This window comes from Pelophylax lessonae (assembly GCF_965119305.1).
Source record: "Pelophylax lessonae genome assembly, chromosome: 1".
In the NCBI taxonomy this organism is placed as follows: domain Eukaryota; kingdom Metazoa; phylum Chordata; class Amphibia; order Anura; family Ranidae; genus Pelophylax; species Pelophylax lessonae.
In genome coordinates, this window is record NC_138768.1 from 407,142,924 (window position 1) to 407,170,759 (window position 27,836).

Below are 27,836 nucleotides of genomic sequence, written 5' to 3' on the forward strand. Positions count from 1 at the left end.
GAGCTGCATGTCAGATTGTGAAAACTGTATTGAAGGTGGATACCACCAGACTCAGAACCTGTATGCAAATCAGGAGAGAGAACTATCAGTGGGACAGCAGCCAGTGAACCACGGCCTTTGGTTCCTGAAATTTGTCCAGAGGAAGAACCACCCAGGTCAGAATTAAAGTCAGACCTAGGTAATTAAATTCCCTGGACAGGGATAGGGGGGGCCTTAGGTAGTTTGGACTTCGGACATTACCTAGAGCAGACAGGGGGGGTTATATACCAAGCGGAGAACAGCACATGGGCGTAGCCAGGGTTTTTTTGTTCAGCCTACTCCTACTTCTGGAGGTGGCAATATAACCCAGTAGTTATGATTTATGGGGAGCTGTGTCCATCGAACCAAAGATACATTTCTGTCTTTTGTAATGACAACATAAAACACGTTTGTCTAGTTGTGTAAACATGTCATTTTTTTAAACCTGTACCGTGATTTTTACTGACATTACATTGACATTTAGTGCAAAATTGGGGATAGTTCTGTAGTGTCAGAAGTCATTTGGGGGGGGGGGGGGGGAGGCATTTCAAAAGCATAACAGAAAAAATATATATCTACATTTGTTCCCTTGTATTTATATTGTTTTAACAAATTTGTAAACCAAAATAATAATTAAAAAAAAAAAAAAATCTTATGTCCTCCCATAATTTCTTTACATGTAACAAAAATACCACAGAAGCTGAAGGGGTGTAAAATTTGCTTCTTGTGTATTAAAGCATCAAACCTCATTTGAGGAAAAGAAGGAGAATATAGCAGGAAGATTTTATTTCCCCTCAGTGGAAATAACTTGATCTTTCACAAGCTGTACACCTAACACAAAAAGGTATAGCATTGATGCTGCTTGCAGCAACCCAGAAGAGACGGAGCAAACTATATACGTATATAGAAACAGGAAGGTTATTAACCCTGCTTTTATTTTGGCTGATCGGTTTTATTTTGGAATGTCAATGGTGTCCAGTATTGCTGGGCTAGTTTCAAGCTGAACTTGTTCCCGAAGCCTAGAAAACAAAGTCATACAGGATGATCTTAGATGTAATTCAGTACGGACAACACAAACCGAAAGCACAGAATTTTGCAGTAAGTAGAAGGACACAAATGTAGGCTTTGCTGAACTAAAACTCATTAACATCAATACCATAATATATTGGCTGTCACTTTCCAGTACATAAAACCCCCAAAAAACTGGCATTGTAAAAAGTGCTTTTTCATTATTTATTATCAGACTGAACAACCTACCATTTCACATACAGATTACTTTGCCTGCTCCCTAGACTGAACAACCTACTATTTCACATACAGATTACTTTGCCTGCTCCCTACCAGACAATACTACATACACTTTATTACTAAAAGTATTGAGCCGCCTGTCTTTACATGCACATACATTTAATGGAATCCCAGTCTTTGTCAGTAGGTTTCAATATTGAGTTGGCCCACCCTTTGCAGCTATCACAGCGTGAACTCTTCTGGAAAGGCTGTCCGCAAGGTTTAGGATTGTGTCTATGGGAATGTTTGACCATTCTTCCAGAAGCGCATTTGTGAGGTCAGGCACTGATGTTGGAAGAGAAGGCCTGGCTCGTAGTCTCCACTCTAATTCATCCCAAAGGCATTCTGTTGGGTTGAGGTTAGGACCAGTCAAGTTCCTTCACCCCAAACTCGCTCATTCGTGTCTTTATGGACCTTGCTTTGTGCACTTGTCCAAAACATTTGGTGGATTATGGTGTAAGGCTGTTTTTCAAGGGTTGGGCTTGGGCCCTTAGTTCCAGTAAAGGGAACTCTTAAGGCATCAGCATATCAAGACATTTTGGACAATTTCATGCTCCCAACTTTGTGGGAACAGTTTTGGGATGGCCCCTTCCTGTTCCAACCTTGTGGACAGCCTTCCCAGAAGAGTTGAAGCGGTTATGGCTACAAAGGGTGGGCCAACTCAATATTGAACCCTACGGACTAAGACTGGGATGCTATTAAAGTTCATGTGCGTGTAAAGCCAGGAGTCACAGTAGGTTTGGTAATACAGTGTAAAAAGGGTCTACTGGAAACAGATTTCACCTGAAAATGACCATGATGAATTGTAGGAGTGGATTATGTAGGTTGTTAACCTTGCCCAGCGGAATTTATAAGAGTACTGGCAGTTCCCGAGTTACATATATTCCGACTTATATATGACTAATACTTACAAACGGAAGGAGACAACAGGAAGTGAGAGGAAATCTACCCCTAGGAAAGGAATTTACTCCTGTAAGAGTTATCATGGGGAAAAGGTGTCTCCACTGAAGCTTGATCAGCAATCTTTGTTTCCACGATCAACACAAAATTTTCAGAATCCAATTGTCACACGGACAGAAAGTGAGGTAAAATCTTCTGAACAGGGGCACAGACAGCAAAACAAACATTACCGGGGTGTTAACCCTTTCCTATGCTATCCAAAAAAATCTAAAAATTATTTTTTGGCTAGAGTTACACTTAAGTTGAATTTGTATGCAAGTTGGACCAGGTAATTTTTTTAAGGACAAACATACAGAACCCATTAGGTTGTAACCTGTGGACTGCATGTGCATGACTTTAACTGTGCAGTTAAGTTGAAGAAACTCCTAAAAAGACTCCAAATAACATATCCGGTGGCTTTCCTACTGACCAGCAAGGCTGTTTATCATATTTGCTGGGTAAGAGAAAAGTGTGGGGTGCAGAGAGAGGTGGGCCAAAACTCAAACATACCTTGTGGTGGATATTTGCATAACAAAGCACTCCAAGTTTTTGGAATCCTGGAGTCCTCTGAAGATGCAGGCAGGCTTTCTGAGGGGCCTGTTATATGAATCTATGACCATTTTGCAAGGTAAGCAAGGGGGTTTGCTCTAAAGGGTTAAAAGTGAACTCATATCACCCTCCCACACCTCCAGTCCCCACTGCACTTACCTCCTTGCATGATGTAACAGTGTGGATGTAACAGTCCAGGCATTTGAAAGCCGCACTCTTCTGCACCCCCTCTTTCTGGCAAGACGCAGGGACAGCTCGGAGCATTTCTCACTGGTAAGCATGATCACATGCCAGCGCTGACCAATGCCCGCTTACCATTGCAAGCATTATGATGCTTACACATCCTTTGGACTGTGCATTGCATTTTTCAGATGCCTAGACAACTACAACTGCAAGTTCAAATCTCTGTTTTATTAGAAAAATGTGCATCCTTTTTCTCAAATCCACTATTACAGTATCTCACAAAAGTGAGTACACCCCTCATGTTTTTGTAAATATTTTATTATATCTTTCCATGTGACAACACTGAAGAATTTACACTTTCCAAGAATGTAAAGTAGTGATCGTACAGCTTGCATAACCGTGCAAATTTGCTTTCCCCTCAAAATAACTCAACACAAAGCCATTAATGTCTAAACCACTGGCAACAAAAGTGAGTACACCCCTAAGTGACAATGTCCAAATAGGGCCCAAAGTGGCAATATTTTGCATGGCCACCATTATTTTCCAGCACTGCCTTAACCCTCTTGGGCATGGAGATCACCAGAGCTTCAAAGGTTGCCACTGGAGTCCTCTTCCACTCCTCCATGACGACATCACGAAACTGGTGTATGTTAGACACCTTGCTCTCCTCCACCTTCTGTTTGAAGATGCCCCACAGATGCTCAATAGAGTTTAGGTCTGGAGACATACTTGGCCAGTCCATCATCTTTACCCAAAGCTTCTTTAGCAAGGCAGTGGTCATCTTGGAGGTGTGTTTGGGGTCGTTATCATGTGAGATTACTGCCCTGCGGCCCATTCCCAGAAGGGAGGGGATCATGCTCTGCTTCAGTATGTCACAGTACATGTTGGCATTCATGGTTCCCTCAATGAGTTATAGCTCCTCAGTGCCGGCTGCACTCATGCAGCCCCAGACCATGACCCAGACCATGCACTCATGCAGCCCCAGACCATGACACTCCCACCACCATGCTTAACTGTTGGCAAGACACACTTGTCTTTGTACTCCTCACCTGGTTGATGCAACACGTGCTTGACACCATCTGGACCAAATACGTTTGTCTTGGTCTCATCAGACCACAGGACATGGCAATCTTCTTATAGCCTAGGCCATCTTTATGTAGAGCAACAATTCTTTTTTTTTTTTCAGATCCTCAGAGAGTTCTTTTCCATGAGGTTCCATGTTGAACTTTCAGTGGCCAGTATGAGAGAGAGCGATAACACCAAATTTAACCCACCTGCTTCCCATTCACACCTGAGACCTTTAAACACTAACGAGTCACATAACACCGGGGAAAGAAGATGGCTAATTGGGCCCAATTCGGACTTTTACACTTAGGGGTGTACTCACTTTTGTTGCCAGTGGTTTAGACATTAATGGCTGTGTGTTGAGTTATTTTGAGGGGACAGCAAATTTACACTGTTATACAAGATGTACACTCACTACTTTACATTGTAGCAAAGTGTCATTTCTTCAGTGTTGTCACATGAAAAGATATAATAAAATATTTACAAAAATGTAAGGGGTTTACTCACTTTTGTGAGATACTGTATGTGCATCCTTTTTCTCAACTATTACTTTCTGGATAGAGCATCCAAATTATTACAAATTAACGTTCACTTTAATTGGTGCTCAACCCAGATTCCCTTGCAAGGCATTCATTTAACCGGCACTCATCTCCCTATGATATTGATTATTCTCAGTTGAGAAAATTAAAATCCCTTTTAAAAGAATAATCGGCTTATAAAATATCCTGGCTGAGTTAGGCAATTGTTTGTACAGTGGAAATTCTGCCTAAAAACTAATATTCACTGTATTCTTTAGGCCCCTTTCACACTTGTGCGACTTGTCCTGTGACTTTGGACTGTAAAGTCAAATGATAAGCCGTACGCCATGATTTCCAATGACTACTGCTCATATCTGTGTAACCTCAAGTTCCTGCACTACTTTGGTTCAACTTTGATGCGACTTGAGTTCCACAGACCTCAAGATTACACAGGCATTGCTTCAAGTCACGTCGAAGTCGCGCGACTTTCAGGTCGAACAAGTGTGAAAGGGGCCTAGGGTCCCTTTAACACTTGTACAACTCCAAAGTTGCGCTGACCTTGGAGTGCAACTTTGGATAGGTGCAACTTGAATACAACTTTGGCTTTGACCAGTTTTAATGGACAACTGTTGCACACTAGTTGCATTGTACAACATTCAGGTATGACTTTCATGCAGCTTCTGAGGGTTAACATTGAAGTCTAAGGCCCTCAAGTTGCATGAAAGTTGGACCAAAGTAGTGCAATAAATACTTTGAAGTTGCTGCAACTTTACGTTGCCTATATATGAATGGGTATCATTGAAAAACATATGGAACAACATGTCGTGCATGTCCAAAGTTGCATGACAAGTTGCACAAGTGTGAAATGGGCCTAATTGTCACTGCTGCCAAACCTTTTATTCAACATTTTCAAACACAGATAAATATGTTTATCTACTTATTGGTGGCCAGGTTTTCAGCTTACATGCACGTTTTATGGCTCCTCTTTGAAGCCACAACTGTATGAACTAAAAGCTTACTAAATACAAATGTTTTAGGCCCCTTTCACACTTGTGCGACTTCAAAGGCGCACAATTTTACCGCGACTTTGTTGCAGTGAGTTTGACTGGGCTTGAATGTCTTTGGACCTCAAAATGCATCAAAATCGTGCCAGAGTAGTGCAGGGACTACTTTGAAGTCGGTTCGACTTCAAGTAGCCCAGATATGAATGGTACTCATTGGAAATAATGGAGAAAAACTTCTCCCAAATCGCATTACAAGTCGCACAAGTGTGAAAGGGGACTTACAGCTGAGTATTTGTGGAATTATTTTAAAAACAAATGTAAACACACACGCACAGTACATGCACAGAAACATACCTGCATGCATACATACCAGGGTTGCCAACCGTCAGTAAATTTACTGACCGTTTGTAAAAATCAGTGATTTTTTTACAACTGTCAGTCAATATCAGGGGCTGATAATCTGCCATGCTGTGTTGACTTTAAGTGTAAACCATTCAAATTACTTGTATGGGTATTATCAGTGTTTCCCTATCACGTTTATTCTGTTTAAATATTGATTGTGTTAGTTTTCAATAGGAGTTCTGTCATTTTTCAGGTTGTCAGTAAAAAATGTGCTCCGTCAGTAAATTTTCCATGTTTTGTCAGTAAAAAAATGCCATGGGAGGTTGGCATCCCTGATACATACACACCCACAGTATACATTTATGTATCCTGGGTAGCCTTGACTTCCTACTTAAAAGCCTTAAAAAATATATATACCAGTTTAACCTGCAGCTCAACTGAGGTTTAGGTTTCTCATACTGTAAATTAAGGATGATTTTATTGTAATAAAAATAAACTTACAGAGAATAGGGTAATGGGTGAATTATTTGAAATTACATTGGTAGCAGCAACCACTGAAGGGGTATGCTTTGCTTGTATGCAGTTGAATAACTCACCCCAAGTAAACATGCACGCCTGTCAGTTATACACGATACAGTGTTGCATTTTTCTTACACTATACAGCATTTTGACAGCTGCGTCTGGTTTATGCCTCAACACTGAGCACTGGCAGCACCTACTACATAATCATATACTGTATATTAATAGGAGTGTAAAAAATAATAGCCTTTAACCACTTAAGCCCCGGAAGATTTTACCCCCTTCCTGACCAGGGCCTATTTTGCGATTCGGCACTGCTTGACTTTAACGGACAATTGCGCGGTCGTGCGACGCTGTACCTAAACGAATTTGATGTCCTTTTTTTCCCACAAACAGACCTTTCTTTTGGTGGTATTTGATCACATGTGCGATTTTTGATCATGCGCTATAAACAAAAAAAGAGCGCCAATTTTGCAAAAATAACAATATTTTTCACATTTTTTTATATGAAATTCCCCCCCAAAAAAATTTAAAAATCAAAATTTTTTAACATTTTAGGCCAATATTTTTATACTACATATGTTTGGTAAAATCGCAAAAAGCGTATTTTGATTGGTTTGCGCAAAAGTTATTGCGTTTACTAACTAAGGGAAAGATTTTTGCCATTTTTGTTGTTTTTTTTTTTTTTAACGAGTAATGGCGGCGATCTGCTTTTTTTTTGCGGGACTGCGACATTGCGGCGGACAGATCAGACCCCTGACTGACATTTTTGACACTTTTGGGGTTACCAGTGACATTACTACAGTAATCAGTGCTATACATATGCACTGTTACTGTAAAAATGACACTGGCAGTGAAGGGGTTAACTTTTTTGAGAGGGAGGGGTTAAGTGTGTCCCTAGGGGCGTGTTTCTAACTGTGATTGGTTGTGGCTTGAGGTGTAAGAACAGCGATCAACGGTCCTACATAGTAGAACCGTATGATCACTATTCTTACACAGGGGAGAATGACAGGCGGCTGTGTTTACATTAGCCGCCTGCCTTTCTCCCACTGTAACGGACAATCGCGAGTGCCCGGCGGACATCGGGTCCGCCGGGCACACGCGTGGGGGACCCTAGAGCCTCACAGGCTAGCGACGTAGACCTACGTCGCTTTGCCTGTGAGGGGCTGACTGCCGATGTAAATCGTCGTTAGGCAGTCGGCAAGTGGTTAAACCCCAATCCAACCATTTCTTTAGGATAAATTGCCCACAAATTACCTCCTTCCCTCCTTGTTCAAACTATTGTGCAGATTTATTTTTTTTTTAACTATTCCTACAAAAAAGGCCTTTATTTAAATTGCAAATAATTTTGCTTAAAGTGCAAAAAAGTGCAGAGCAAACAACTGATAATACCATATTACATTAACCACTCGCTCTCTGGAAGATTTAGCGCCATTCATGACCAGGCCATTTTTTTGGGATATGGCACTGCGTTACTTTAACTGACACTTGTGTGGTCCTGTGACGCTGTACCCAAATAAAATTTATGTCCTTCTCCACAAATAGAGCTTTCTTTTGGTGCTCTTTGATCACCTCTGCAGTTTTTATTTTTTGAGCTATATACAAAAAAAAAGAGACAGACAATTTGAAATGTTATATATTTTTTACATTCTGCTATAAAACACATCCAATGGAAAAAAATTTTTATCAATTGAGGCCAATACGTATTTTGCTACATATTGTTGGTAAAAGAAAAAGTCGGAATAAATGTAATTTGATTGGTTTGCGCAAAAGATATAGCATCTACAAACTATGGGATATTTTTACACTAATAATGGTGGCGATCAGCCACTTCTAGCAGGACTGCATTATTGCAGCAGACAAATCTGACACTGACACTTTTTTGGGACCAGTGACACTAATACAGTGATCAGTGCTATAAAAAAAAAAAAAATATGTACGGTCACTGTACTAATGACACTGGCTGGGAAGGTGTTAACATCAGGGGCAATAACAGGGTTAACTGTGTGCCTAGCTGGTGTTTTCTAACTGTGGGGGGGTGCAGGAACGCAAGGTCCATGCTTTCTGTACTGACAGAACAACGATCTACCTTGTTTACAAAGACAGACTGCTAACCGCTGTTCTCCCTCAGACATGAACGGTACCCGCTGATCAGCTCCCAATGTGTATAATCACATCGGGAGTGGGCTGTTAGCGGCGTGCATGCACGCCCTAGTCCCAGACGTTTCTTATCAGGTACTAGGTACGTGATCCGGCGCAACCGCGCCACTCTGCCGCCATATATCCAAGTTAAGTTTTCTTCATCCAGTGCATAAAAAATGATATAGTAGTGAAAAACTCAGATCCTTAAAAATTTGTATTCCAATTTCCAAAATTAAACAAAAATTTGTATTCCAATTTCCAAAATTAAACAAAACATTTTACAATAATAATAATAACATAAATCACCACTTCGTATGTCCATGTGTTGTCCTTAAAAGTCCATAATAACATAACACCTGTGCTCTACTTATGTTGGCATTTTATTCTTTAGTGTAAATTTTCATTTGTTTATTAATAATCTTGCAAACATACAGCTTGTTGAAAACATTTACATATATACAAAAATAAATTAATATATACATAAACAAAAACAAACAAACTAAGGCCCCTTTCACACATACTGTCCGTTCAGTTCATCAGTTCAGTCACGTCAAAATGTATCAGTTTTTCATCCGTTTTTCATCAGTTGTCATCCGTTTTTCGTCAGTTGTTATCTGTTTTTCATCCGTTTTTCGTCAGTTGTTATCCGTTTTTCATCCGTTTCTCGTCAGTTATCTGTTTTTCATCCGTTGTCATCAGTTTTTCATCCGATCTGTTTTTTTGACGGATGAAAAATAGGGCATTCATACGTTCAAAAAAACAGACATTGCGGAAGCGGATGAAAACGGATGTTAACTGATGATCATCAGTTGTCATCCGTTTTTACATAGAGATACATTGATGTCCGTTTTTCATCCATCCGTTGATGGACTAATGGACAGCATGTGTGAAAGGGGCCTTACACTAGCAGATAACAGAAAAGAAACTGCTTTTTGCCAAAAATAACAGATAGAAATATATCCAATGAAACATAATTTTATTAACTTTCCAGTAAACTACTAAATTATGCAAAACACAACCCTGCCTTCACCTAAACACACCCTCAGGCTAAGAAAGAATTAAACATTTAACCTATTCATGCAACCTTATTTAAAAAATGCGATCGCACCAAAATCTCTAGGGGATGTGAAAGAACAGAAGAAAAGCCACCCCCCAGAGACTGACAGACAATGGCTACAAAGACCTGACATTCCTCCACGCCTTTGTCCAGGCCCCTCAGCCACCACCCGTCTTTCTAAAGACCCCAAATTTTCTTAACCTCACTCAATGTTGTGTACCACCACCTCGACAGGAAGGACCTTTTCCGAGTGGAAATCTGACACAGTGCATTCCAGGTGTATTAACGGACTACTAAACTGACTAAGAAAAAAAAAAAAAAAAGGGTCCTGAAATCAAATTCTCTACACGTCTGAAAAACCTCATATGCCCACTCTGCATAACACATGCGGTAAAGGAAATGGACACCCAGAATCCCACCCACTTGTTTATGGGCTTCTATATTAAAAAGGGGCACCGAAGCAAGAAATGGTCCATTGTCTCCTCCACCCCACGACACTCCACAGAGCGATGCTTCAGGTTGCCCTTCATATAGAGTCTTCTTTATTCTTTATTGTAATCACCACATATGCTCCACCACCCATCATGCCATATGCTCACCTAAGAGAATTGACCTATAAAACAAATAGGTCACCATGCGCTTTTCCCTATATTTGGGGCATTCATCTCCCACAGATTTTTTTTTTAATTCACCAGCTGACCCCTTTCCCTTTATATGGTTCCAATGTTGGGCTCTAGGTAAATGGAGACACTGTTCATATACCAATTGCAGCTCAAAAATAATAAAGGACATCATTGTGCATATACCCTAAAAGACTATTTCTTTAATAAAAACCACAAGAAAACCACTCACAATATAAATGCACTAGCTCTGCCCTGACATATTTTGTTACAGACCATGTGACTTCCTTAAGGGGAAAGCTTGGGAAAGTCACGTGGTCTGCGATGAAACGCGTCAGAAGGAGCTAGTGACCTCACGGGTAAACCCAGAAGTGGATTGACGGCACGGTTTCCACAGAAATGATGCCAATGCTTTGTTTAAGGGGCAATGTAACAACTTATGAAGTGATTTACCGATGTGCACTGGTTTACAGTGCACTTTTATTGTGAGTGGTTTCCTTGTGGTTTTTAATAAAGGAACTGTATTTAAGATATATGCATGAAGATGGCCTATTATTATCTTTGAGCTACAACTGGTGTATGAACAGTGTCACAGTTTACCTTGAACCACTGAAACCATATAGAGGGGACGTTGGTCTGTTTGTGAATTTGGAGAAATCTGTGGGAGATGATGAATGCCCCAAATATTGCCTATGGCGACCTATTTGTATTAAAAGGTCAATGATCTCAGGTGAGCATATGGTGTGACAGGTGATGCAGCACATGTGGCGATTACACTAAAGAAAAAAAAACACAACTAAGTGGAACACAGATATCCTGTTATTTTGGACTTTAAAGGACAATACACACGAACATATGAAGTGGTGTTGTGTATGCTATTCGTATCCTAAAAAGTTTTGTTTAATTTTGGAAACTGGAATACAACATTTTGAAGGACTAGAAGTTTTCACTACTATATCACATTTTGTTAGACAATGGACGAAAAAAATTTCATGTTAGAAGGTAGTATTATTTAGATGCGCTGCACTTTTTTGCACTTTATTCTTGGTGTGAGAATACATTACAGTGTTCAGAGGCAACAAGGTATACATACATTTATTTTGGAATTTGAGTTGTGTATTAGGTTTTGTAGCGTAGCAATTTTTTTTGTAAATTTAAATAACTTTGCTATTTATTGTAATCAGAAATATAATTTTAGTGTCATTATTCACAGGACAATCACAGAATAAAAAATTTGCTTTTACCTAGACTAATACTAGCTGTGTTAAGAACACTGGTCAAACTAGAATACAATTGTGTTTTTTTTTTTTTTTTTTAGGTCCTTTGGTCTTTAGAAAGCAGAATAAAAAATAAAGTTTGATGTAGCTGTGAATTTTATATCTTGGAGTACAGTACAGGACACAGGAGTTGATGGGTTATATGCAGCTACTTTCAGGTGAGTGGACACTGGCAAAAGCTTTGCTGGGAACCACTCCCTAGCCTACTCCTATAACCCTGCCCACTTTGTGAGGCTCCAGATTTTTAGCAAGCAGTGAGAAATTCAGAGAGGAAGAGGGGAGGGACCTGTGTCCTGTACTATACTTCAAGGTATGGAATTTACAGGTATGTCAAAATTCCTATTTTATTCGTACAGTACAGAACACAGTGTTCTCAAACAGAAGAAGTTGTAGCATAAAGAAATGAACACATGTTCTTGGATGGGGTTCCCCATCATCACACTAGGTGAGAACTGATTCACATGATCGATTACAGAATGTCAGGAGAGAAATCTGCATGCCCTTGAGAAATTAGCAGCACTCAACCACGAGGTTGGAATGGTCCTAAATGGTGAATATCAAAGAATTAGTGAATATCAAGGAATTAGAAATGCTTTAAGATCTCTGGGCAATGTTTGTAGAATAATCATATAATAAAAATGTATGGAAGATGGGCAGGCAAGTGCCAGGGCACTTAGAGACTACATCTGGAAGGGATAAAAGTGCATAGGGAGAAGTACTGAGAACAGGGGCCTGTAAAGTATTCCAGAACCAGATTGGTTAAATAACTCAAGCCATGCAAAGACCAGTAGAAGGAGTATAAGAGGGGGGTCTGTGTAATGGAGCCAACCTCTGTGGTGCATAGTAAGATTCCAGTAACCTAGCACCGGTTCTCCCAAAGGGCCCTGCTAGTAGAATCTGGAGGAAATTCTCATGAAGATCCCACGAAGGCTGCTAATGGCAGCATGTTCATGAACAGTGTTAGACAAAATGTCATGCTGAAGGGAATGTAAATATCACAATATTAAATTAGGCCCAGAGATCCCAAGCAGCACTAGGCCGGGGGAAGCAACCCGAGAAATGGGGCTGTCAATTGCAGAGGGAAGAGATAGAAGCAATGTTTGGCCCTATGATCAGAAATTTAACTCTGAAGCATTTTTGAGAAAAACGGTCCCCAAGGCACCCTGGAACATGAAGGATCAGGGTTTAATTAGGGGTCTAATGACATAGCACCAGAAGGTGTGGTAAGTTCAGCAAGAAAACTACTAATGAGAGAGATACAGTGATAGGTCTATAGAAAACCAGGCAGATGCCCTGCTGCTGCAGTAGACTAAAGGCCCGTACACACGTGCAGATTGTCGACCGAAAAGATTTGGCCGCCGAACGAGCGGCCGATTTTCGGCTTGTTAGTATAATGCTTCCGACAGCCGACAGCGCACTTTAGGCCGAAAAGAATCTGTCGTGCAAGCATTAAAATTTTTGTCCAACACCAGAACGGCCGATTGTTCGCCAGTCAGTACAGATCTCGGCCGACAGACAGCAGATTTGCAAGACTGGGCATGCTCAGAAAAGAAAAAAAAAAACAGGAAAGTTAACCATCACATGACATCACTTCTGCAGTTGGCTGTTGGCCGACAACATTCGTGTGCAGTCTTTAGCACTTTTCAACAGACAAGACAGCCCTCAGACAAAAGACGGCCGATCGTTCGGCCGACGATCGGTACGTGTGTACGGGGCTTTAGTAACAAGTCTACAGGAGACCAGCCAGGAGATTGGTGACTGCCCTAATTAGAATAGATTACTTTAGGTCTCCTGTGCTGTATGATTAAGATGTCATTTCTCCAAGACAATAATGCCAAAAGAAAGCATTGTATGTCTCAAAAAACAGAATATGTATTACTTTTATATCATATGCAATTACAAAGTTGTTATTTTTTTAAAGTTTTATTGGATCAATAGCTCCATAGTTTAGGCAGTTCAATAGCTCTCACATTTCTTACCAATGATGTATTAAATGCACCACTGGAATCTCTCTCTACTGCTTTTAGAAAACTGGTATCTGCCATCTAGGAGTCAGCATTTGCTGCTTATCTCATCACTTTATGTGATGTCACCGGATGATGAGAGGTCTGTTAAAGAGGTTGTAAACTCGTATAAATTTTTTTTTTTTTTTTTACACCCTGCAAAAGAAAGACATAATGAGCTAGTATGCATCGCATATTAGCTCATTATGCAATACTTACCTCAGAACGAGCCCCCGCCGTGCCGCTCACTCACCTCTATGACGGGCGACATGTCTAGTCGCCCGTCTTCCGGGATCGCGGCATCCGGCCATCTGATTGGCCGGAGCCGCGGTGACGTCACTCCCGCGCACGCGCGCGGGAGCCAACAGTCACGGCACGGGGCTCTGAAGGAACGGCACGATCGGCCGTTCCTTCAGAGCGCATGCGCCAGTGACGTCACTGGCGACATGTAAGGTAAATATCTCCTAAACGGTACATGTTTAGGAGATATTTACAGTACCTATAGGTAAGCCTTATCATAGGCTTGCCTATAGGTACAAGTTGTAGAGGAGGGTTTACTTCCTCTTTAAGGTATATATATGTGTTTAGGTGATGGTCACTTTTGTAAGGTATGAATGAGCTCTAGATTAGCATGAACCACATTAGTTTCCTTTTTGTTTTTCCATGTTCTGTGTGTATGTTATTGTGATTTTATTGAAAATTTGTACAATAAAGGTAATTTCAGAAGTGTGGCCAATCAAATTTATTTCCTTTTCCACAGTAAAGAGCCAATAGGAAAGAATGGAAAACATATTTTTCATTTTTACGTCAATAAATGAGCTTTGCATATGTAACTACCTGCTTATATCTCTAAATCTACTGAATATTTTGACATGTGGTTTTCTCTGAAAGTTTACAGTAAATTTTTTGCACCATATGCTCAGCTTAAAATACATAGGTTTTTGATAGGTTCATCTTTATGTGTAATTTCAATTCTTCCTTTCTGCACCAGCAATCATGTCAGGAAAGCCTTCCTACTCTAGCCAAAAAAACTTGTTTTGCATTTTAATTGGAATTTTTCAAGACTAACATTTTATATATTCAAATAGTATCATTAATAGTATCATAAAACTGGACATGCCGTTGAAAAGATTGTTTCAGCAGTTTTCAAACTGCTGAAAGGAGAATTACAAAGTGCCATCCTGAAATGGCTCTCTCTCTTTATTCATAGTTTCCCTCCCGCTGGCCCGTCTCCTGCTGTTGTGAAAACATTGTCTTCTACATTGGACTTACTGTAATAATCTTTGATGTCTTTTTCAGTGGAATTGCCCATGTTTATTTACTATTGGTCTTAGAATATTCTAAGACACGCCAGTCAAACTGGATGCTATTAAAAATCTTTTTCACTGTAATTGGCAAGTCAAAGCTTTTCATGTCTACCTTATAATTGGTTTATACTTTTTATATTCACAGAAAGGTAAACCATAGCCAGATTTTTTGAACTGCATAATGTAACAAAAACACACAGCATGTTAGTGGATCAATGATCAATGCAAATGATCTATTAAGGAGAAAACTTGCACCGTTTAGGAGATATTTACTACATACGCTGCCGATGACGTCATCGGCGCATGCGCTCTGAAGGAACAGCCGCCCATGCCGTTTCTTCAGAGCCCTGTGCGGTGACCAGCAGCTCCCACACGGGAGTGACGTCATTGAGGCTCCGACCACTCACAGGGCCAGAGCCCACGAACCCGGAAAAAACACCGGGGAAGAGGTCAGCCGTCTCATCGGTGTGCAGGCGCCACTGGAGGGCTTTGTCCTAAGGTAAGTATTTCATAATGAGCTAGTATGCGATGCATACTAGCTCATTATGCCTTTGTCTTACAGTTCTTTGTTGTGTTTTCCCAGGGTTTGCAACCTCTTTAATGTCTCCATTTTCCAAAAATTTGTGAAAAAAAATACAACTTCAAAAAAGCTCCCTATGCCTCTCAATAAATGCCTTAGACTGTCCACAGTACTTTCCAAAAAGGTGTCATTTGGATGGTAATTGTAATGTCCTGGCGGTTTAGGGCCTCAAGAAATTAAATAGGGTGCCAGTACATCAGGATTAATCAATTTTCCAATATATACAGACACACACTTTTTTACCAAAAGTATTGGGACACCTGCCTTTACACGCACATGAACTTTAATGGCATCCCAGTCTTAGTCCATAGGGTTCAATACTGAGCTGGCCCACCCTTAGCAGCTATAACAGCCTCAACATTTTGGGAAGGATGTCCACAAGGTTTAGGAGTGTGTTTATGGGAATGTTTGACCATTCTTCCAGAAGCGCATTTGTGAGGTCAGGCACTGATGTAGACAAGAAGGCCTGGCTTGCAGTCTTCACTATAATTCATCCCAAAGGTGTTCTATTTGGTTGAGGTCCGGAATCTGTGCAGGCAAGTCAAGTTGCTCCACCCCAAACTTGCTCATATATGTCTTTATGGTCCTTGCTTTGTGCACTGGTCCAAATCATTTAGTGGAGGAGGTATTATGGTGTTAGGTTGTTTTTCAGGGGTTGGGCTTGGCCCCTTAGTTCCAGTGATGGGTGCTCTGAGGGCTCTCTCACACACTCTGTCCGTTGGACGGAGTCCGTTTTTCTCAGCGGGGGATCGAGCCGCCGATCCCCCGCTGAGCAGCAGGAGGACAGCTGTGTCTCCGCGCTGTGTGCGGAGACACAGCTGACAGTTCCCCATGCATCTCTATGGGGGAAATCGGATGTCAACGGACCGTCAGTCCGTTCTCACCCGATCCCATCCGATCCGCTGGATGGATGGAAAATAGGGTTTCCATCCGTCCAAATTTGACGGATCGGATCGGGTCGGATGTCAGCGGACATGTCTCCGCTGCCATCCGATGCCCCATAGGATTGCATGGGGGGACCGTTCAGATCCGCCAAAAAAATGGACAGGCGGATCTGAACGGTCCGCCTGTGTGAAAGGGGCCTTAGGGTGTCAGCCTACCAAGACATTTTAGACAATTTTTATGCTCCCAACTTTGTGGGAACAGTTTAGGGATGGCCCCTTCCTGTTTCAACAAGACTGCACACCAGTGCACAAACAAGGTCTATAAAGACATGCAGTTCAAAAGCCTGCATCTGTGATGGTACGGGAGTGCACTGGTGCTTATGGAATGGGCAGCTTGTACATCTGGAAAGGCAACATCAATGCTCAAAGGTACATCCAGGTTTTAGAGCAGCATATGCTTTCAACCAGATGTCGTTTTCAGGAAAAGCTTTGCATATCTCTGCAGGGTAATGTTAAACTGCATACTGTATCTATGACAACAGCATGGCTTCTTAGTGGAAGAGCCCAGGTGCTTAACTGGCCTGCCTGTAGTCCAGACCTTTCACCAATTTAAAATGTTTGGTGCACAAAAAAATTACTGCAAAGGCAACACAGGACTGTTGAGCAATTAGAATCCTATTTCAGGCAAGAATAGGACAGCATTCCTCTCCCAAAACTCCAGCAAATGGTCTCCTCATTTCCTAGACTTTAACAGTCTTGTTAAAAGAAAAAGGGATGCTATACCATGGTAAACATTGCCCTGTCCCAACTTAATTGAGATGTGTTGCTGTCATCAATTTCAAAGTTACCTTATTTTTTTTTTCTTTAAATTGTACATTTTGTCAGTTTAAACATTTGATATTTTTCTATTTTCTGTTGTGAATAAAATATGGGTTTATGAGATTTGCAATTCGGTGCATTCTGTTTATATGTAGATTTTACACAGCGTCCCAACTTTTTTAGAATTAGGGTTGTAAAAAAATCTTTTTTTCAGCCCGCTCCAGTCCGGTCACATAATTCCATAGCTTTGGCTCCATTGCGTCAGAGAGCTCAACAATGACTGGGAATTCCAAGAGCTGTGACATCACCCATTAGCTCCCATGACCCAGCCATCTCTCTACTTCAGCTGTCCGCTCATGGTCACAGGGGAGCCAGAGTTGCAGGATCATATGACTGGACCGGAGCAGGCTGAAAAAAGTTAAGTATACAGATCTTTGTTACACAGGGTAGGCAGCATAGGTAGCAGGAAAGGAGAGGGGGCATTTTTAAGAATTGTTATGGCTAGACAGGAATGCTACTTTAAGTATACCACCATCACCAATGTGACCTTTTAAGGGCATCTTCCTCTTTATCCTCTAGGTAGGATTGATTTGACATGTTTGAATAAATTAGCAAGAAAGGTTTTGCTACAGGCCAAGTTGACATTTTTCAGCTTAGTTATGACTCAACATGCAGTTTCTCACTTAGAAAAAAGAGACATTATTGCACTTGATTCCCATTTGACATTCCCTAAAAGCAGTTTTTTGCTTTAGAAGAGGGAGATTAATGAATCAGTTGCAGATTCTATTGGGACAGGCAAATAGTAAATAATTTATGGCAAATCAGTCATTGAACTCAACTCTTGTCTTTATATGGCAACTGGACATGGAAACAACATCATGATTTATTAGAGCACAGTGATGCATCTTTCTTGTACATTCAATAAAAAGCCAGAATAAGCATGAATGTTAGTTACATAAAAACAGTGTTATTTTATAGAGGTTAATATACAAATAAAGAAAACTTTACAAATACAATACAAGCAAGCAAATATGTATAGATGATATGTTCTGAAAAGCTGAAAGGACATTCTGCTTGTTCCCCACAAGGGCATTGGGTAATTATTTAACAAACTGAACCAGCAGGTCATTTCTGTAAAAAGTGGACCCGTCAGGCAAAATTCGAATACTCTTCCGTGTTAACTATAGCCTCTGTAAAATGTAATTTTTAATGTATAGTAGGTATAGAAAAGAATCATCCCCTTTAAAATCATATTTTTATTTTTTAAATGATTTGCTTTGCAGTCTGAAATGAAGACAGACACTGTTTTTGTTTTATCCAGCTGTATTTACAACTTTTAACATCCAAGTGAAAGATAAAGATAAAACACTAACCTGTCAGAAAAAAAAAAAAAAAAAAACTAATTCAAAAACAGAATCACTGAGCTGGAAAAAGGATCACCGGCTTCTAAAAATGACTTGAAATTACTGAAAACTCAATCAGGTGTAGCTAATAAACTTCTCAATGGAACACAAATCCATTTGACTGTTAACCGTGATCAGCTGTGGTCATTGTGATTAGCTCAGCATGAAAAGAGCTTTCCTGGAGAATTTCCGGTAGTGCAACTGAAGGAAACAATTAACTATGGGGGACAAGGCACTGTCAAAAGACCTCCAGGCTAAAAAATTGTGGGCAGGCACGCATCAGGAGATTGATACAAAAAAATGTCAAATGCTTTATCAATGCCTAGAAGCACAGTGAAGTCTATTAATAAAAAGTGGAAGGTATTTGGTACAACATAGACCCTCCCTGGATCAGGACGTTGCTCCAAACTGGATGAAAGGGCCAGGAGGAAATTGGTCAGAGAGGCTACCAAGAGGCCTACAGCAACACTGAATCAGCTGCAGGAATTTATAATAAAGAGTGTGCATTTGACAATATCACAAATTGTCCACAAATATGGGAGGGTTGCAAGAAAAAGGCCACTCCTCAAGGCCACATGTAGCCACGACTGAGCTTTTCCAAAAATCATATTGATGCCACATGGAAAAAAGTGTTATAGTCAGAGGAGACTGAATTGAATTATTTGGCCTCAACACAGAACCATATGGCTGGCAGAAATCCAATACAGCTCATGATCAAAATAACACCATTCCTACAGTAATGTATGGAGGTGGTAATATCATGGTATGGGGGGTTTTCTCTGCAGCATGGACTGGAGCACTTGTCAAGATAGAAGAAAAAATGTATGGGGCAAAACACCGTCAAATTCTTGAGGAAAATCTGCTGCCCTCTGCCAGAAAGTTGTCAATGGGAAGATGGTTTACCTTCCAACGTGACAATGACCCAAAGTACATAGAAAAAACTACCACACAGTGGTTGAAGGAGAAACAGCCTAGTCAGAGCCCAGACTTAAATCCCATTGAAAACCTGTGGGATGACTTGAAGATCGCAGTCCACAAACGGTCACCATCAAATTTAACTGAACTTGAGCAGTTCTGCAAAGAAGAGTTGGCAAATATTGCAACGTCTAAATGTGCAAAGTCAGTAGAGACATATCCCAAAAGACTTAAAGGCTGTAATTAAAGCAAAAGGTGGTTCAACAAAATACTGACAAAACGGGGTGATGCTTTTTCCAACTCAGTGATTCGGTTTTTGATTTTTTTTTTTTGATTTTTAATTTTTTTCTGACCTGTTGGTGTTTCACTTGGATGTTATAAGTTGCACTGAGTAAATACAGCTGGATAAAACAAAAACTGTGCCTGTCTTCATTTCAAGCTGCAGAGAAACAAAATATGATTTTAAGGGTGGGAGTTCTTTTCTATACCCATTGTACATGTGTTTTATAATTTCAGCTGTAAATTTCTCTCTTTACGCGGAGCATGAAAAGTTTTGGAAGAAGCTTTGAAAAGGAGTGGTACATGACAATGCACAGTGAATCATAAATCTTCAGTGTCAAAAAGAAAATTAAAAAAAAACCCTATTGGGGTTTGTTGTAGTAGAGCAAACCTGTAATATACCAATAACATGGTCTGTTCATACGGTCATTAAATAGTGGCATTTATTATAACAGAAACATGATTCTTTAACACATACCATGGCATGGGTTTATTCTTTTCGTCTCTATATGTTTATGGTAAGGTTATAGAATGAAATATTAAAAGTAGACCTAACTTAAATATCTTTATAAATATGGTAATTACCATTATTATAATGGACACGTTGCCTCTATAAGAGTTCATGTATCCTACAAATGGATAATTATATTAACCCAGTTCTCCTCCCATAGGAGGAACAGAGGCAATATTCCTTTCAGCTTGCCTTGACAGAAGATGGTCTTAGCTGTGATAAGGACTCTGCCAGCCAACTGATGGGTAAGCCAAAAAGCAGGAAAAGAAGGACATCTTGAGTTATGCAGACAACAAAGAGGTCACCAGAAGAAGCCCAGTCAGTGAAGACAGAAAGAGACAGGAAGTAAAAGTGAAATTCTTGGAGTATGGTCATCTCCTCGCTTGCACCTACCATCGGTTTCAGTTCCCTGCTTTCAGCTCCACTTCCCTCTTTCATGGCTATTCTACTGTTCTCCACAAATTCCTGTAGAAAAACATGAAAATGTTTTACCACCATACCACCATCACCAGCCATGAAAGAAAACAGTGACCAAAGTTACTTACCATTAGGACTTTGTCCATGTAGAATTCCTTTCCAGGGCTCCCATCATTATATTTAGTGTCAACAGCAAAACACAGGAATAATACGTCTACCACCATTTCATAGATGGAGAGGAAGCAGTGAGCAACAAGGAAGGCAAAAAGGCAGACAATGATGAGTGGCAGCACCCACACTGTGTAGTCCCTCTGGTAGTTAAGCAGCATAATGCCTGCAAGGCCTGTGGTGCTCACAATCAAAATCTAAAAGAGAACAAAGAAGATAAACAATACTATAATCTTGTGCATCATGAATCCATTTATGGTACATTCACTGTTAGAAAATAAATTTATAGAAAAGGCTAGCATGTACTGTGAAAATACATGGTCACAAATTGGGCTTGGTCTACAAGAAAAAGGTCTAGTATTGCCCAAGGGGAAAAAAAAAAATCAACTGTGGTTTTCCTAGTGTAGGTTTTAAAAACAGAATTCCAATTTTTGTAGAAGAGACCGAATATATTTCTTCATAAGAGAAGCTTGCGCATACCTTAAGGCCTCATACACACTGGGTGCATAAGCACAGGGATGAATTTTCTGAATATTTCTGCCTCTCGGACTACAGATATCTGTGATGTCCAACACTTTTAAAATAACTTTCTGCCCTCCAACCTCTTACAATTTCCAACTAGCCTATCATTATAACTGATGGTTTTACTAGGCGATGATAAAGATAGGTTCATAGATCCAGCAATCAACATAAACGTGAAACTTTGCATTTTATTGAAGTATAATGAAGTCTTTACGTACATTTATACAATCTATATGAACATTATAAAAGTTATAGATCTTTGTTTAGTAGCTTAACTTTAGATAACATTGAGGGATTAAACTGTAAATTTCAGTATGAATGTTCTAAATATAAAAAAAAAAGTAAACCGTTGACACAGTTTGATGCCTCTGTGTACACCATGTTAACACACTAAACAAATAAAACCGTACTTTGAGATTTTCAAATGGTCTAAGAAAATTTATTCTAAATGTTTGACTTATCAAAGTAGTCCATTTTTGCAGATACCGTATAACAGCTAAATAGACTTGTGTTGACTCTCAGAAGCTTATCTTTTGATTTTATTGTGGTTTGAGTCTGCTAGTCCTATTCTTGTCAAAGCTTCCTCCAAGAAACCATACTCACGGACACTTTTGCATTTTCTTTCACCCACAGTTTTAGGGTATACTGGTCTGTTCTGGCTTCCTTTGTTAAATGCCTTTTCTCTTATGATAGCAATATACAAATTCGTAAAATGAAATATTGATGAAATAATGGGAATTTTGACATACCATAAAATCCATTTCTCGGATGTTCATTGATGGACACAGTGCCTCATCTTCTTGGCTACGTGGTTATACTGCCCCCTACAGGAGTAGGACCCTAGACAGAAAAGAACTTGAATACGCCTATGGGGCAGCCCCAGGGGGGTATACTCCCACTCTCTGCTATAGGTACTCAGTTTTGTTACAGGCAGTGTCAGAAGAGAAATACCCAACTCCATAGAGGGGTGGGTCCTGTGTCCGTCAAACAACATCAGAGAGATGGATTTTACGGTCAAAAACAGCTCCTCATCTTCTTAACAACATGGGACGTCCCAAAGCAGTGTCAAACATGAGGGGTGGGACCAGCAAGAAGAAAAATACTTCCCAAGGCTAAACATAGCCAACCAGTGAACCAGGTAACATGGAGTTACCATAAAACTGGAGCTCACCTGAAAAAAATTAAAACACCCTCAAAGAGGACCAAGTCCTGTAAACAGCAGCCTGCAAATCCTTGCAATCGAAAGAAGCATTCACAGATGCCAACACATCCACCTTAAACCTTTGTGAATGTGTGCACACAGACGACCAGGTAGCTGCCTTGCAAACCTGCATCACTGACGCCTGATGACGGAAGGCCCAAAAGGCACTAAGCACCCGAGTAGAGTGCGCCTTAACAGGGAAAGGAGGAACCTGACCCTTAATGGAATAAGATTGAACCACAGTCTGTCTAATCCATCTGGAAATAGTCACAGCAGAAGTAGCTAACCTTTCGCAAGGTCCATCCGTGAGGACAAATAGTGAGTCAGACTTTCTCCGTAGCTGCCAGGTACACCCTTATTGCCTGAACCACATTCAGGGAATGCAAGGCAATTTCTTTCGGATACTTAGGCCTGGGACACAAGGAGGGCAACACGATGTCTTCATTCAAATGAAAATCAAAGATGACCTTTGGAAGGAACGACGGACGTGGGCTTAGATTCCTTGTCTTGAGACCCTGAGGGACGAAATGGCCTCTTGTGAGCCAAACAAAATAGGCCCCCGTCTGCAACGGGACTCCTTACCCTTGGAAGCCTGAGGAAGAAGAGTACTTTTTCCCCTTGTGAGGCCTTTGATGATGTCCTCCAAGGAAGCTCCAAACAGGCGTTCCCCCACAAATGGAAGATCAGATAAGGCCTTCTTAGAAACCTGTTCCGCAGACCAGCATTTCAGCCAGATAATACGCCGCAGGACCACTGCTGAGAAAGACAGTCTAGAAATCAAGGGAGCTGCATCCAAGAGGCGTCACAGACAAACTGTAGCCCTTGGACCAACTGATACGCCAGCTCCACCAAGGCAGGGGGGAGCTGTTCCCCCTCCAGGTCTCAGCGTAGAAGTTTTGCCTACTCCGTCACAGCTTGCGACACCAGGGCAATAGAAAAAAATGGCCTAAGTGCCAAACCAGCCACAGTGAACATATGGCGGGTCAAGACCTTGGATCTCCAATCAGCCAGGTCTAAGAAGACTGGGGGCTCTTCAACTGGGATTTGATTTGGTGGCTTTATTCAATCTGGAAACTGGGGAGTCCACTACCGGACGAACTGTTACTTTTTTTTCCAGGAGGGAATCCTCATAGGTATACCGCATTGCAAAACGCTTAGGGATTGCAAAGGTGCAACCCCCACTGTTTTGTGACAATATTGCAAAATAAGGTGGGAAAGGGAAACACCTTCGCCGCTTTGGAGGACCTATGGGTGCCAAAGGTGACCTGCGCCTCTGATGCTGCGTTAGTCGCATCCTCTATCTATAAGGTTTCCCGCACTGATACAATCAGCGCATCCACTAGCACCTTTTCATGTGTGGCTAGAGGAGCAGAGGAATCATCCTCACTATCTGAGCATGCAGGGTGCGTGGATGCAGACCCCGAAGGGTAACTTGCATCAGCGGCGGCCAAATCAGATTCTGGATCTAATGAGACAGAGGAAGCAGGTGAAGGCGGGGAACGCTTTTTGCTAGCCTGTTCGCCCGGGACGAAATCTACTTTGGAGACCAAGGACTCCAGGACCGCCATCAGTGCAGTCAGTTGTTGGGACCCATGTCTGCCAATCTGTAGCATAAAAGGCTACAAGAAAATGGCGGCACCACGTGGCTCCCGGGGGCCCCAGAAGCTAGAAAATGATCCCAAAAGGAAGGAGGGCCCTGGCAGGCGCTCCCACCAGGCCATTCCCCCTCCCAAGGTTTGATCGTTTGGTCACCGGCTGCACGCTCCCTCCCCACCCTCATCGTCAGCTCAACACTCCAGACCGACATAAAATGGTATGTCCACCCCATGGGGGGGAAGGGGTGTGGGCAGATGGGGAGAAAAGGCCTGCAGAATACCACTGAGAAAGTGGGGGGGGTGCTGACTGGGAGGGAGGGGAGCCTGGGGCCCACGTCCACCCCAAAACCTTCCAGGGGTAGAGGGGGGACAGCTACTTACCACACCAGAAACAGGGTGGGCGCTGCTCCCGACAGACCACCGCTCCATTGTAATGTGGGTGCTGTCGGCCAGGGGGAAAGGCTGTGACTCAGGCCGAAGCCAATTTTGTACGCGCACTCGCAAGATGTTCAACTCACAGGCCAGCTTCTGTCTAGTGGGGCTATGCCGCTGCCGACCTAGCATGGCGCTGCGGTCCGCACGCGCTCGCTGGCCGAACTGGAGAGACCCTCTGGATCTAGATTATCCAGTCTGTCGCCCAGTCCGGCACGTGATTGTAGATCTCACAGGAATAATAAAAAAAGAAGAAAAAAATTGTTCTTAACGTTGTTAAGAAGATGAGGAGCTGTGTCCGTCAAAGAACGAAAGAGAAAATGGGATTTTGACCCTAAAATCCATTTCTCTGATGTTCATTGATGGACACAGCACCCACCCCTCTATGGAGCTGGGTTTTTCTGTTCTGACACTGCCTGTAACAAAACTGAGTACCTATAGCAGACAGTGGGAGTATACCCCCATTGGACTGCCCCATAGGCGTAGTCAAGTTCTTTTCTGCCTAGTGTCCTACTCCTGTAGGGGGCAGTATAATCACATAGTCAAGAAGAGGAGCTGTGTCCGTCAAACGAAAGAGAAAATTGAATTTTTGTACTTTTCTCTGAGTTCGACAGGCACAGCGCTCCATAAATCATAACTATAGGGTTATATCATCTTCTGCAGGAGTAGTACTATGCAGAACAAAAAACTTGGCTACGCCCATGGGCCGTCCTCAGTTGGTATATAACCCCCTCTCCGCTATAGTCAGTTTAGTAGCAAGCAGTATTAGAAGTATCAAAACTCCATAGAGGGGTGGGTGCTGTGTCTGTCAAACTCAGAGAAATTGATTTTTTTGTGAGTACAAAAATCCCATTTTCTCTTTAGTTCATCAATGGACACAGTGCTCCATAAATCATAACTATAGGAACGTCCAAAAGCAGTGCCAAAAGCAAAATGAGGGGTGGGGAAAAAACCCAAGGCTAAACACAAGAGCCCTAACCGGGTCACCAGGGGGCCCATCTGAAATAAAAAGAAACCCCCTCACCCCTTCAAGAGGGAACAGCCCCTCTTAACCACTTGCCGATCGCCCAGAGTATATTTACTGCGGCAGTCAGCCCCTCCTGGGCAAAGTGACGTAGTACTACGTCGCTAGCCCAGGAGCCTGTAGGGGGCGAGCGCGCTCCCGTCCTCGCTCGTTCCCCTGCATCTCCGCGTGTGTGACCGGCGGGTCCGATGTCCAACCGGTGACTCGCGATCTCCCGATGGAGAGGGAGAAAGACAGGCGGCTGATGTAAACAAAGCCGACTGTCATTGTCCCTGGTGTAACAGCAGAGATCATACGATCCTGCTATGTAGGATCGTAGGTCTCTGTGGTTACATGAAAAGCCACACCCCTTTACAGTTAGAAGCACGCCCCTAGGGACATATTTAACCCCTGCATCTCTGAAAAAGTTAACCCCTTCCCTGCCAGTGTCATTTTTACAGTAACAGTGCATATGTATAGCACTGATTACTGTTGTAATATCACTGGTACCGCCAAAAGTGTCAAAAATGTCAGTCGAGGGTCCGATCTGTCCGCCGCAATGTCGCAGGCCCGAAAAAAATCGCAGATCTCCGCCATTATTTGTTAAAAAAAAAAATACATAAATCTTTCCCTTAGTTAATAAACGCAAAAACTTTTGCGCAAACCAATCAAAATACGCTTATTTTGCTGCATCACAAATAAACTGCAGTCCCTGGACCAAATGGTCCGCCAGATCAACATAAGCAGAAGGAACCTACTCATTTCCCAGATCCTGGTGCAAAAGTTTGGCCCATTCAGTTAGGGTCTGAGACATCAGGGCCGAGACCAAGACTAGTATCAATGCCGAACTGGCCATAGTAAACATGCTGCGCGCCACAGCCTCCATTCCTGTCAGCTGGGTCTTTAAAGTATGGGGAATCCTCTACTGAGATCATGGTTGCTTTATTCAACCTGGAAACAGGAGGGTCCACCACTAGTAGATTAGTCCACTTTTTTTAAAAAAGTTATTCATCAAAGGGGTAACATACTGAGAAACGTTTGTGGACCACACAGGGCTGCTTTGGTTGCCCCCACTCCTTATAGGTAAATCTGTCAAAATAAGGAAGATAAGGAAACGCCTTCGCTGTACGAGGTGACTTGCGTGTACAAAAAGACAGCCACACCTGTGGCCACATCAGCCACATTCTCCATTTTTAAAAGTCTCAAGCACTGCAGTAATAAGTGCTTCCACCAGTGTTTTCTCATTCACTGCTGCAACCGTGGAGGAATCATCCACACTATCGGACAAATCAGGGGGCATACCAAGTTCCACTGGATGGGCTACATCCACGGCGGCCCCAGGCTCAGAATCAGATGAGACAGACTGAGCAGGGGAAGGCAGGGGACACTTCCTCCTCGGCCTTTGTCCACAGGCCACTTCCACTGGGGATACCAAGGACTGTAGGACCGTCGTCAGCGCAGCAATGGGAAGCTGATGTTCCGAGGGACCCGGCGCCTCCATGAGGGGGTAAGTGGGGGAGATGTGACCCTGAGGCTCCATAAGATAAGGAAGACACTGCAGCACAAAAAGTTTTTGGCACTACTATGGATCCCCAAATCTCAGGGCACCTATTGGAGAGAGAGAGACAGAGACCCCCAAGGACTCGCCACTAGCAGCTGAAGGAGCACCGAAATTTGGACCCAGCAACTGCCATGAGTGTCATCCAGTTTATACAGTATCTCACAAAAGTGAGTACATCCCTCACATTTTTGTAAAAAATGTATTATATCTTTTTATGTGACAACACTGGAAAAATTACACTTTGCTACAATGTAAAGTAGTGAGTGTACAGCTTGTATAACCGTGTAAATTTGCAGTTCTCTCAAAATAATCACACAGCCAATAAGGTCTAAACCACTGGCAACAAAAAAGTGAGTACACTCCTAAGTGAAAATGTCCAAATTGGGCCCAAAGTGTCAATATTTTGTTTGGCCACCATTATTTTCCAGCACTGCCTTAACCCTTGTGTGCATGAAGTTCACCAGAGCTTCACAGGTTGCCACTGGAGTCCTCTTCCACTCCCATGACGACATCATGGAGCTGGTGGATGTTCGATACTTTGCGCTCCTCCACCTATCGTTTGAGGATGCCCCACAGTTGCTAAATAGGGTTTAGGTCTGGAGACATGCTTGGCCAGTCCATCACCTTTACCCTCAGATTCTTTAGCAAGGCAGTGGTGTGTCTCCGAAGGGAGGGGATCATGCTCTGTGTCAGTATGTCACAGCACATGTGGGAAT

At 42.0% G+C, this 27,836-nt stretch overlaps 1 protein-coding gene across 2 annotated transcripts in view; it reads right to left on the reverse strand.

Annotated features, from left to right (window-relative positions):
* Positions 1 to 914: 914 nt before the first annotated feature.
* SLC44A1 (solute carrier family 44 member 1) overlaps positions 915 to 27,836 on the reverse strand; it is a 294,253-nt gene continuing 267,331 nt past the window's right edge. The window contains exons 14-16 of one of the 2 annotated variants that reach the window (XM_082273818.1): positions 20,767 to 21,003; positions 20,615 to 20,686; positions 915 to 1,037 (exon numbers count right to left, since the gene is read on the reverse strand). In XM_082273818.1, the coding sequence (XP_082129944.1) occupies positions 1,014 to 1,037; positions 20,615 to 20,686; positions 20,767 to 21,003 (333 nt within the window). In that variant the 3' untranslated portion in view covers positions 915 to 1,013. Of the gene's footprint in view, positions 1,038 to 20,389; positions 20,687 to 20,766; positions 21,004 to 27,836 lie in introns of those variants that run through there. The other variant, XM_082273817.1, reaches the window with a different exon arrangement.